The 12,895-nt window shown below is 52.5% G+C and overlaps 3 protein-coding genes across 3 annotated transcripts; 1 reads left to right on the forward strand and 2 right to left on the reverse strand.

The window, feature by feature from the left end:
• Positions 1–602: 602 nt before the first annotated feature.
• Positions 603–1,148, forward strand: LDX57_011278 (uncharacterized protein; the record flags this gene model as incomplete). The annotated part of the gene is made up of 3 exons (XM_046093024.1): positions 603–725; positions 900–1,026; positions 1,093–1,148. The coding sequence occupies 3 exons, from the start codon at positions 603–605 to the stop codon at positions 1,146–1,148; spliced, it is 306 nt and encodes a 101-aa protein (XP_045949002.1).
• Positions 1,149–1,532: 384 nt separating this feature from the next.
• LDX57_011279 (putative C2H2 finger domain protein) lies at positions 1,533–4,316 on the reverse strand (the record flags this gene model as incomplete). Its single annotated transcript, XM_046093025.1, has 5 exons — positions 1,533–2,340; positions 2,396–3,076; positions 3,147–3,410; positions 3,485–4,233; positions 4,311–4,316. 5 exons carry the CDS (start codon positions 4,314–4,316, stop codon positions 1,533–1,535), a joined length of 2,508 nt encoding a protein of 835 aa, XP_045949003.1.
• Positions 4,317–6,625: 2,309 nt separating this feature from the next.
• On the reverse strand, positions 6,626–10,153 carry LDX57_011280 (putative C2H2 finger domain protein; the record flags this gene model as incomplete). Its single annotated transcript, XM_046093026.1, has 1 exon — positions 6,626–10,153. The coding sequence occupies one exon, from the start codon at positions 10,151–10,153 to the stop codon at positions 6,626–6,628; it is 3,528 nt and encodes a 1,175-aa protein (XP_045949004.1).
• Between the last annotated feature and the right edge of the window lie 2,742 nt (positions 10,154–12,895).

Raw genomic sequence — 12,895 nt, forward strand, 5'->3', positions numbered from 1 at the left:
CACGTGCCACCATCCCGCGTCATTTCGGCCAATTCTGCCCTTCTGGACGGGCCAGACAAAACTCCTCTTTGCTGGCCGTTTAACGACGTCTTTAGGCCCTCAAACCCTCCCCCGCGACATCCCGTAAAACCCGGTGTAATTCTCTCATTTGTAAGATCCACAGCCAAGATAGACCCCGGCGCGTCTTTTGACACCAATTTGACGGAATTTCGGCGTCGTTCGGCCCACGAGCCAGGGGTGTCTGTGAGCGACGAGAAGGAGGAAAGAAAGATGGACAGGAACATGGAGCTCTGCCCCAGCTTCTCGAAGCTTATCGCCTTTTGGCTCCTCCCCGCCGGTTCGACCTCAGGCCTTGATATCATGTGCCGGCTGACTCAGCGCGCCCTACCGTGTTCGTTCCCGGTCGGGCAGTTGGCGTTAAAGCGGCGCCCGTCCGGTCCGAAATCCAGAGTTTAACCAACATCCGGACAAACTATCTTACCTACTTCCATCGCTGCCGGATTCTAGATCTTGCGTGTTCCCTTGTTTCTATATCCATTATTCTAGTGGATCTTTGCTCTTCTATTCCTTCCTCATCCCCCCCAATCTCCCATACCTCAATCATGTTATCACGGGCTGCCACTTCTCGGTTCTTCACCGTTGCATTCCCTGCCACTCGCAGGTCCTTTACCACGTCTCGCACCCGATTGAATGCTTCCAACGAACCCAGCTCGTTCAAAGAAGGGGTACGTATGGTCTTCTTTTTGCTCGGTCTGGCCCCAATGGTGCAAGCATCGGCTTTGGCTACCTGCCACGGGCGAACATGGGAATTAACATCGTATATGTACAACTCTATATACATGCATCTGAAACGATTCAATATTCCGTTCTTAAATATCCGCTAACAAATCCAATTCCAGCTGTCACGATACAAGCTCTTCGTGGGCCCCTTCTCCAAGGTCTTCCTGGGAGCTATCTTCACGTACCAGGTCATCTACTGGACGTGGCTAAAGCTTGAAATGGACGAATCCAAAGTCGAAAAGAACCGTATGTAACTCACTTGCCCCCCCGCATGAACCCACTTGTTGACAAAGCTGAACTAACCGATGATAGAAGAGGTTGCGGAACTGGAAAAGAAGGCCAGGGAACTGACCAGCTCGAAAAAGTAACAAAGGCGGCTTTTATGCACTCGGCAGAATCTCTAGCAAGTTCTCCTTGATTGTATTGTATATATATACCCAACTCCGTTGTTGTTTATTCATTCAAAAGATATCTCCTTTTTTGCTTCCTTCTTGCTTCCTTGGAGCTGCCTTAACCTGTGATTATTTGGTGGCCACTGTAATCCAGAAGGGCTATATACCATAAATTCAGCCCGAGAATTTGCAAATCGATGCCACTATCTGCTACGGGCTCCGAAGATACCAGTTCTACATGGTCGGCGCAAATGATAAGCGGGTGCATGTAATGAACGCAATGGATAGAGGATTAACCGACTTCGTATTATCACGTTATTCAGCTACACATCTCGTGGTCTCCAGATTGGATGGCGAGGCCTAGGTTTTAGACCTTTTCTCTATACTCAAACTCCGATCCTTGCGACCGTGACAGAAACCCGGTGTGGGCTGGGGAATGGGAAGCTTTCGCTTTCGCAAGTTTGCCGGCCCTGTTGATCGGTACAGCGCGGCGGAAGACCTGTCCGGAAGACAATCCTGGAATGGCTGAAAAGGTAGTCCCCGACTATTGTCGTGGCCGGTCACTTCAACTTCGTCTTGCAAGCCATCGCTGTCGGAATGATAGTAGTCGCTTCCGGAACTGCCGTCGCTATTGTCGCCTACGGCGAGCTCGCCGTCAGCCTCGATTGCGTCCGCTACGGCTTTCCTCTTCTCCTCCTCGCGCATCCCTTCTTTAGTGGCATGTCCGGAGGGGAGAAGCCAATCCCCAATTCGTTGCCCTTTCTTAAAATGCTCGCTATCGATGTGGTTGAAACGTTCGTTCCAAGCCGCAAGACCTTGGTCCATGAGGGGAACAATATTTCGGCAGAAACCACACCAGAACTGCGATTGGCCGTTGAGCTGCGACTGATCGCTCTGGCCGATGCAGTTCTTATGGATTGCTGCCCGCACGTCATCGTCGCCCGCGTGATGGTGCCCTTTCAAGTGTTGAATGTATATCTCTTGCCGATAGAACAAGCGAGCGCATTGCAACCCCCCTTGCGTGACATCATGCAAGGTGCAACGCCAACTCTGCCGAAGATAATGTTGCGAGTTCTCGTGACGCTTCCAGTCAGCTTTGCTGCCAAAAGTCTTGTTGCACTTGTGAAAGGTGCAACCATACGGTCGTTCATGCCGCTTCTTATGTTTTCTTGAGGGTGGCAGGTCAGAAATCTCCTCTGCCAGTGGGGAACGAAGTTCCTTACTTCATTTCGCATCGCAAGCGCGTGCGTTTCGAGCAGAACTCACACTGGATCCATTTCTTCTCGTTTGTGTTGTCGACTGGCGCCGCATGGGCGTTGGCCTGATCGCCATGGCTAGATAGCTGATCCAAAGCGGTCGATAGTATCTTCTGTAATACCTCGCGCTTTCGGTCGGATAGCTCGTGCTGATCACCAATTTCACTTGCAACGTCCGCCTGTTGGCTTCGCCTTCGTTGATTACTATTCATGATCTTAGTCATGGCATTTATCATGTTTCCAGCCGCCTCAGTTATCATGTCGTCCATCTTGTCGTTTCGGGTATTTCCTCGACTGGCAGACAGTGATGATTTCCTATATTGAGACGAAGATTCCGTCTTGGCTGTTGTTGGAGCGGATAAATCGATGGACTCGGAAGCGTCAGACATAGACTGCCGCGAGGCATGAAAGCGTTCGGGGTTGGGTGCAGCAACGGTGTCATAGGTAGAATCCAGGATCAAATTTCCGAATGAACGCGAGACCTGTTCGTTCGGAACCATGCTAAAGCTGTCTAGAGTGGGCTCCGTCGGACACTCCAGCTTGGGGTCTTGGTTGGTCTCCATGGCATATTTGACCTCTGGTAGATGTTCGGCAATGGAAGTTGTCATTTCTTGCGGCTTGATGTACGTCTCATACCACTCATGCGACCTGCATAGGACACAATTAATTTCTGGACGGCCCCGAAATCAGACGGAGACGAGGCTAGAACACAACGCACCTTTTCAGCAAATCATCGATGTCCTCATCATGATGCATCCTAGTCAGGTGCTGGCGGAAGTTATCTAGCCGGGGCCATCTCTTGTCTTTGCGCGGACAGTTGTGCCCAAAGCACATGAACAGCATTTTGGGACCGCGTTCCGGATCCTGTTTGTGAACGCATTTCTTGTGACGTGCAAGGTCATTGATCGTCCCGAACCCCTCTTTTCGGGGGCAATGTGGCTCATCGCACTTGAACAGTTTCCGATGCCTCGCTTCGTGTTTCCTGCAGCGAGAGATTAGCCTAGTCGCTTTGCGTCTCAGGGCAGACGAGAGGGGAAAGAAGAGCAGGTAGCGCACCTTTTGTCGGAAGGACACTTGCCAGTCCATGGGCAACCTGAATAATCACATCCGATTATATCAGAGCAGATAAAAGGCTGCGTTTCGATTCTCTCCGGGACCTCACATCCTTGTTCGCCGTAGCGTTGGACGTTGAGGTCCCAATTAGGTAACCTGTCCTCCGATTCAAGCTCATGGGGTGCAAGAGACGGGCTGTAGGCTGGCTCGAAGGCTTGGGATGACGTTGTTACCGAGCGCGAGGCACAACTGTGCGTACCGTACCCGGAGTCAGATGGGCGGATGCCCGTGTATTGACTGTCATTTTCAGAAGGCGTGCTTTGCTGGCCGGTGGAGTGCCTGCGATCAAACCCGCCCATCTGCGTCGTCTCCCCAAAATGCCGAAGGTCAAATTGGATCGGGTTGACGGACATTGCCGTCACCTGGAGTGGGCTCCAGGCATCCTGATTATTCACCAGTCGTGCATGGCGATACTGGAGATAATCGAACCGATGAGACGAAGGCGACGATGGCAGATTGTGATGGGAAGGCCACGGATTCAGGATAGACGCATGGTCGTGAGGAAAGATGTCCGGATCCGAGCTGAACTGCATTCCAAGGAAAGAAGTCGGGTCACCCAGAGCAAGGTCGGACGGCGCTGCCAGCCCGTCCGATGAAGGGTCTGAGTGGGAGGACGTCGAGATAACGCGAGTGCCCATGATCCCCTGCAGGACGTCGCCAGAGCTTTCCCAATAATGATTGGAAGCCGGGTCCTTGATGGAGGAGCCGAGGTAGTTAGCATTTTCGATGCTCTCGAGATGGCATATTGCCAAGACATTGGAGGACATACACTCATTACTAGGTATCGTTGCGGAACAGATAAAGCGGATGTACGAGGGGGACAAAGAAGACGAGACTAACGGGAGGGAGTGGCAATAGAAAGATAGAAGAGAAGGACGACGAGGATGGAAATAGAGAATTAGAAACAGTCCACGGACAGTAGATGATGCAGTGCAATCAATCGGAAGGTATCCGTAGTAGATGGACGAAGTGAAGTGGAGTGTAGCGTGACAGAGGATATAAGGCTGTTGATATACTCGGTTTGGGGGGGGGGGGGGGGAAGAGCTGGACTTGTACGCGGCTGAACGTCGCAGGGATTAGATGTTACCACAAGCCATTAGTCCCCGGTCTGTTTGTTTGTGTACCTGACTTGTTTTTTTTCTTCTTTTATTTTTTTGCTTCTTTCCCCTTCGCGTGTTTTTTCTCCCTATTTATCTTCCAATTCCCTCTAAATTTGACCCTTCGGCACTCCGTACGTCAGCCGGCGATGAAGGGTCAAGACACGAGAAAACAAGGTCATATCAAGCCACCGACCGTCGAAGAGTGGGGGGAATGAGAAGAAAAAAGTAGAAGAGGGAAATAAAAAGAAACAATAATATATTTTAGCTCATGATCGTCAGCTCCGCAGCTCCGGGGATAGTTTCATGAATGGGCCAAGAGAAACGAGAACCGGTAAAAGGGGCATACATAGATCGATAGAATAGGGAAATCAAGAAAAGGCGAGACAAGAGAGACAGCGAACGGACACGGAGTACGGAAAGATAAATAATGATCGACCGGTGCTCACCCTCCTTTGTAGCTTGATTGTTGCTCAACCCCACGGGATAACGTGTTCCGGTATGATGAATGAATAGTCTCCGGGTAGAGCTCGCTCGGAGTCAGGAAGCGATCCATCGATAATTATGTAACTTGAAAATCATCGACCCAGTACGGTGTATGTCCCACGTCAGAGTTGAGAGAGAGAGAGAGAGAGAGAGAGAGTATGAGAGAGAACAAAGCTGTCAGTCGGTCATCCGTCTCTCTCACACACTTCTCAGGCTCGCACACACTCACAACACATTCTCACTTAGTCTCTCTCCCCAGCAGCCACCGAGCAGCGTCATTTGCTCGTCGGCTGGCACCCGCAGGTCGACGACGTGGGTTGGCTGCAGAACCGCAGCCCTGCTCCTCTCTTCCCTTCCCTCCCTTTCGGGATTCCATGCGATAGTTTAAAAGAGAGGGAGGGAGAGAAGGCGCGAGAGGAATGGAGGAGTCCACCCGATTAGGAGAGAGGTGCCAAGGGAATCATTCGTCAGCGCCAAATGGCGGAAGAATCCGACAAGAAGCCCGGAGAAGGGAAGAATCAAGAGAGCAAAAGACGCAGGCGGACGTAAGGTGTCGAGGCCGCGCGCGAGACCATGTGATTGGCGACCTGCAGGCCCAGAGAAAGTCATGCCTTTCCTCGAATCAACTTACGTACGACCCGTGGCTGTGCCTGTAAGGGTACGAGCACTCCGCTCAGCCTGTTATTCTTCATTATTGTTATTATTGCCGCCTGCATGCCAATATGATGGGAACTCAGTCATCTTGGCTCAATCCCGGGCGTCGATCGTGGAGCAATGGCCATCACCGAGTTCACCAGCCCTTCTGTCAGTCTCCTAAGAATGGGAATAGGATCAATCAATCGATCAATCTACGGAACGTCCCACCGAGTCTGGAACCGGAAGACAGGACTCGCGCATCCGGCCGATGTGATGTCTCATTTTTCTTTTGCGTCCCCCCCCCCCCCTGGTCCCAACCTGACAGGTGCGCCGTCTACGACTAGTCGCCTGCATCTTCCCCATCTGCCAATCACATCCCAATCTATCCATTGCGGGAGGGCTGGATGCTGGAAATCTCTCTCGGTATTGCGGATTTGGGATAGAGAAGCGCACAGCTGGAATTTGCATACATATCAAGGGATAGGACCCACTCTCATGAACACCGAGAAAATATCTCTACGGACAAAATCCCCAAAAGATGTGCAAAATATTGAAAGGATGCCAAATTGCGGGCCACATAACAGAGAGGTATGATTCATGGGTATATGGTAGAGGTGCACAGATCAAACATGACATCAATTGATATAGAAAAGGGGGCAAGAGACAGGGCCCCCACACAAGAAGAAAGACAAATGAGAAACAAAAGGTTACTAATAATAAAATAAAAAAAAAATTCTGAAACATGTCCGCCATCAAATGTGGCTGATACATGAAGAAAACTCAAACAGGCCGTTAAGAAGTTTGATCATAGTCCGTGCTTCGGGTATCATGTACAAGAAAGAACCCTAGATTAACCGCGGGAAGGTCAAAGCTGGGTGGGATATCCCCCACAAGGTTCAAAGACCATGTTCTGAACCAAGGGGCCTTGGCTAGGATAGCCATTTGCCGCTGCAGATGACATGTACGGCGGCCCCTGTTGGAGGTTATAGGTCGGGTGCGTCTCCGTGGGAGATGTGGAGACTTGGTATGATTCGGGCAAGACACTCAGGTTGGAATGGGCCCGCGGTCGCGGCCCCGCGTTGAACGGAGGAGGATATGTCACTGAATTCTGATGCGTGGACACGAATCGCGACTGGTCCAACGGCCCCCCTGGCGCCAGTTCCACCGACGGCGCCCCATATGTTGGCACATCCTCGTACGCGTCCATCGGTTCCGGTTCAGCGGAGAGGAACCCATTTGTCAAGTTGGGGACGTAGGTAGGGTGGAAAGGAACCGCCAGCCCCCCGTTCTCTGCCCCAGCAGAGAAATGTGGCTGTGTAAGAGTCATCGAAACGTCGGCCTCGGTCCCGCTGAGATTGGGAGCAAAGCTGGTGCTAGGCAGATCGGTCTTGCCCCCTATGATCAGGCCAGGGTTAGACGAGAGATCGCGTTCGTTGACGAGCCCCAAGACAGGCATCGCAATCTGCTCCATGTGCTTGGCCAGATGCACCGTTAGCTTTTTCCAGCTGCTGCAAATGTTGCCGCAGAACCGACACGGCTCCTCCTTGGGCGACTTCGGGGTGTCATGGCGGCATCGCTCCACCAGGTCCCAGAGCTGTTCAATCTCCCGCTCGCGGTTTTGTTCGTCCTGGGCGTCGGCGCCCCCCTTCCCCTTGGTCTTGGTCTTCTTGATCTTAGGCTCAGGCATCTTATGCTCCCGCACCAGATGCTGCACAAAATTGTCTTTTCGATAACACGTGTGGTGACAATCAGGGACGGTGCAGGTCCACCACTCAAGTTTCCGATGCCGTTCGCTCTCGTGTCGGACCCAGTCAGCCTTCCTCTTGAAAGATTTAGGATCCGTACAATGGGGAAATGTGCAGGTGAACGGCTGCACATCCTCGTGGACGTGTTTCGTCCAATCCGAGGGTTTCTGAAACTTTTTCACCTGGAAGCACACTGGACACTCGAATTCGGCCGGCAGGCGCTTAACCGGGGGCAATGGCACGCCAGACGGGAACTGGGCTGCAGTGACGGCCCCTTCCCCAAGGGTCTGGGGGTCCTCGTCGGCCTCACCATGCCCGGGAATTTGGAATTGGGTGTGCGCCGCGTCCGGATCCTGAGGACTTGTGCGTGGGGCCAAGAGGGTAGCCTCGCCACCCTGGGCGAAGCAGTATTTACCTGCGGCGCATCTGTTCTGTTGAATGGCACGGCTGTGACTGAGTTTGCTGTCTACCAACTTCTTGTATCGACGAAGCTGCTCGTTGGCAAAACGCTCGATCAATGCCGACGGAAGCCGAGGATTCAGTTGCGTGATCTGGGTTCTAAACCCATCCAGCGTGGGCACCGGTAGACGCGCTTGCACAGGGAACTCCATCACCAGCGCCTTCTCATCCGCCGCGTCATCGTCCTCATCGTCATCGTCCGCCGGTTCCTGTGCCGGTCGGGACTGCGATACACCGCGGCTGCCGGGCTGGGGCGAGTATGCAATATTAGCGACCGGCGGGCCGCCATGGCTCGTCATTAAATCAATCAGTCCAGGGGCCGATGCTCTAGGAATTTCACTCCTGCTTCTTCCCCGAGCTTTCAGAGAGGACCAGGGATTATGTGTCGAGCTGGGAGATGCCACCCGCATAGAGTCCTTGCCCCCGATAGCAGCCATCTGGCCCGCTATAGCGATGACGGCACCTCCGGTGCTGAGGCTGGGCGACCGAGAACGGCCGAGGCTTAGTTTCCGGTGTGGGAAACTGTCCTTTCTCTGAGGGCTTTTGTGCTCATCGCCTTTACTGGCGCGGTCGGGGCTGGGGAGCGCGAGTGAGAGGTCCGACAGATGCCGTTTGAGTGTATTGGATGGCTTGCGTTGCAAAAGCTTGCGAAGGCTACTTCGTCGCTGATGTTTCTTGTTCTCACCATCGATAGACAGGTTTTCAAAGGAGCCTCCGGCGCCTACGATACTGTTGACCTCAGCCTCGCTCAAGGGCCGCGTGCCCCAAGTCGCCGATCGCGAGGCCGTGTCAATATCCCGAGCCCGTCGTTGAAACTCCACGATCGCTGCAGTGGAGCTCTGGGGTTGTAAGCGAATGTTTCGAGGGGTGGAATCGTGCGAGGCGTCCCGCCATGGAGGGGCTCCTAAAAATTGATGAGGGGACGGCTCTTCATCCTGGGACAGCTGCTGCTCGAGGATTGAGGGGCTCTCTGCATCCTCTTCAACCCATTTCGCCTCGTCCACAGGCACCGCGGGGGAGTCAGAGCCGCTTCCCTCGATCATTGATTCGTATTCGCTGTCCTCATCATCGCTGATCTCATGGATGAGAATTCCTGGGCCTGGAAGAGTCACTGATTTCAGATTGAAGTAGTCCTGTTGGGACGAGGGATCGCCGGCACTTTTGGCTCGACGCCTGGTGCCTGTTGGGCCTCGACGGCCGCGATGTGTGGGAGCGTCGTCTCCCGCCTCACTATTAGCAACGCTTACAGAGGCCGACCAGGAGCGAATGTCGGCGTTCTTTTCGTCCAGCTGGCGCTTCAAGTCCATCTGATTGGGACTCGGGACGTACGTGTCGTCTCTCGAGATAGGGTCGACACCGGCCTGGCCGGTAGTTGCATTAGGTACCCATGACCCATCGTATGTCCGTGAAACGGAAGGGGCAAAGTTGTAGCTGTGATTGCCCTCCATATCTTCATCATCCGAATCGCTGCGTCCGTCGTTCGGGGACAAATGCGTGGACGACTGGCTAGGTCGTCGCCGCGCAAAGAAAGTATCCCGAACAGGCGAGTCCCCTCGGGAATAGCTTTCTACCTTCACTATAGGACTCCGCGCTCGAGCCGAATCGGGGGCGTCGTGGACGCTCAGACTGTCCATTGCCGAAGTGGTATTCAACCAGAGCGACTGGGGAGGATTGGATCCGGCGCCAAAGTGATTTGACTTTTTCGTAGTCGACATGTCGGGAGAGGGAGTGGGGTTGTTCGTGAGATTGGGGGTCAGTAGCTGGGATGGATGCCTGGTCCCCAGCGGGGAGGTCAACTCGCTGGTGTCCCGGACGGCCGGGTGCATATCTTGCTGCCAGCCATGGGAGTTGGGTGGCAGATCCGCATTGAAGCCAACGGGAAGATAGGCAGCGCTCGGAGACGTGTGCGCGCTCAGATCACTAGAGAAATCATCCACAGGGCTCAGGAAATCGGAATAAGAGGCGGGATGGTGGTGCTCCTGGTCGTAGTCACCATTCCCATGGAGCTCCATTGGGGACGAGACGTGTTCATCGCCATTTGTCGGAGTGAATCTAATGGCCGAGGACTTGAAGGAGGCTTCCTCCGGGTCCAAAGTGGCGGACAGATAAGGATCAGATAGATTCGCGTCATGTAGCATCATATTAGCGGGAGAATCATCTCGGATAAATTGAGGAGATAAGGTCGACATGGTTGCGAGGAGCCAGACGGCGAGGTCTTTTCCCGCTGGAAGATGGAGATCTAGGTCGGCGCGGCGTTTCTCTTTTTATTTTGCTCCCACTAAGAGGGAAGGAAGATCCCGATTCAAAACGAATGCAGTTGACCAAGACCGGAGCGGAGAAATTGTGGACGAGGAGATAAGACAGTCAAACACATTCAAATTATGGTAGAAGACACCGTGCACACATGTCTAGGGAAACCGGGGCGCATAAAATGAGAAATAATACAGAGTCGCGAAATCAAAGAGAGCCAACCGGTTCATCTAAGAAACGACATTGATTGACACTTTCCTAGGCATCAATTCTCCGACATGACGTATGTAGGCGCCAGCGATATGGGGACGGCGGAGATTAAGTTGAAGGGGAAGGAAGGTGGGGGGAGGGAAGGAAGAATAAGCACGATAGCAGTCTGAACTGGTAGACACGGTGGTTATGTGCTCGGTTGGTTAATAAGAAGAAATCAAGTGGAGCAAGCAGTAAGGCAAAGGGTAGAAGAGAAGAAGAAATGCGATCTCGAGTCAAAAAGTGCCTGGTAGGGCCGAATGCCAAAAAAGTGGAAAGGGGGGGGGGAGGATGAGGCTCCGCCCGGATGAATAAGTCTTGAGTGCGGAGGGCTTATTTCCCTTTTCTTCTTCTCTTTTTTCTATATTTTGTAACAGAGAGAGAAAGAGGCGAAAAATGACAACACAAGAGGGAGGAATGGAGGGGAGAGAGGAGGCTGACAGGAAGCGGGAAAGGAAGGAGGGGAAGAAATAATGCGGTTTGAGGGCGAAGACGCCTTGCGGCTGAAGATGACGGAGAAGGAAAGCGCGACGGAGAGAGACTCGGAGAGGGAAAGAGAGAGAGAGAGAGAGGGAAAGAGAGAAAGAGGAAGGGACGAGGAGAGACGACGGACGAGGGAAGAGGGAAGGCGCAAAAGGGCCAAACCTCCGGGTTCGCATCATTCCACTGTCAACCGTCTTTCAATTAATCCTATAGAACATTGGCTTTCCAAGTCCCTTTCTTGTCTTTTCTTTCCATTAATATCTACCTCCATCTATCTATCTCCCGGTCTCTTCAGTCGTTGCATCCTCCTCACTCTCACGCCAATGTCGACATCCGTTAATCCGACCCCAGAATCTCCCCCAATCTTCAACGTCGTTCGTTCCTCTCGTCAGCAGTCGCCAGAGATTCCTCGACAATCCGCGATGAATGAATCCCTTACATTATTATGATGAAGGATTATTCTCAGTGGGCGCATCGATGGGGGCCGGGTGAATCCACTGTCGCACGTTGGGCGCGTCGCATTGGGCCGGTTGCCAACTTAGTCGCTCTTTAGTCGCCCTTTTGATCCGGTTTATTTTTGGCCCGTCGCGTTTCTGTCTCCCGTCACGAGTTTCATCTTTGCTGCTCGAATAAGCTGCAGTTCGCTTTCAGGGACCACGGTTGGGCATACCCACTCCCTCCACGGAGGAACCGTGGCTAACCCATTCGTGGACCAAGTCCTCGTTCAGGAACAGGCCTCTGGAGCCCTCATCTCAGGACCCCAAGAGGGCGTAAGATTCTATGTCTATCTGACACTTACGGTGTACTTCCAAAGACGGCGGATTAACGCAATCCGGTCTAGTAGACAGCCTTAAGGACTGACGATTCGGATGATACACCCACTGTCAAAAACAATAATCCTGGTGCGATGCGACGTTGTCGATCCCTATTGTCTCTCCACGAAGGTGATACCTTTGAGGCGGTGTCCGAGGATCTTTCTCTTCCCTCTCTCTCACTCATACACACACTCTCTCTCTCTCTTCCTCCCATTCATTCTTGCTCTATAATTAGGCCCCTTCCCCGACATAGGAACTAGTCGGGTCTCTCTGGCCTCTACATCCACGCATCCATGCGTGCATTCTAATTGATCCGGGTATATTAGCTATCTACCGACATGGGAATGCTACACCTTTGTATGCACGATGCATGCTCCTTCATTTACCGGGTCGCAGGCTTGGGCGGCCACTGCCACCTTCCATCTCCAAGTCCAAGCTGGGTCCGGTCAGCCCTGTCTGGGGCTGTGCTTCACCGGTGAAACTTAGTCTTTTCTTCCCGGGTTGATCGTTGTCTCGCAGCTGTCGGAACAAGCTTTGTGCGCCTACGGAGTACTCGCCTTCGGGAGGCCTGACATCATAAGCCGTGGCTGTGTCAACCAGGACGATCGTTGCCAAGAACCCATCAATAATTCATCAATGATCTCTTCATCACGGTAAATGTCTAGGTACAGATATTATAAACGTGCATGTCATCAAAATATTTTTCATCCGTTACCGTATGTGATGGGGTGAGGGTGGGAAAATTAACACAGAAATTCGTGACGCAACCCCTCGCCGGAACAATAGAAAGGAAAGAAAAAACACATCACAAATTATACATGTTCGTCAGTTATGTCGCTGAAAGTGCAAGATCAGAGCATACATGGACCCGAAAAGACAGGGTTCTAGAAGACACAGGAGAAAGAGAAAAGAGCAAAACAAAGGAAGGAAGAGAAACAATATAACGGGACAGACAACAGGTCCGAGGGGGGCGAAGAAATACATATCAAGACGCTATAACAAAGGAAACCCAAATGAGTGGATGACGAGGCGCTTGAGTATGCACGGCCTCATACGTATGTAAACAGACACACACAAGTGCTTGATACATCAAAGCTCTTGCTTGTGGATCGCAATGGTTCCACCGAGAGGCAT

The sequence above is a fragment of the Aspergillus melleus genome (assembly GCF_016097325.1).
Source record: "Aspergillus melleus strain CBS 546.65 chromosome Unknown contig7, whole genome shotgun sequence".
NCBI lineage: Eukaryota > Fungi > Ascomycota > Eurotiomycetes > Eurotiales > Aspergillaceae > Aspergillus > Aspergillus melleus.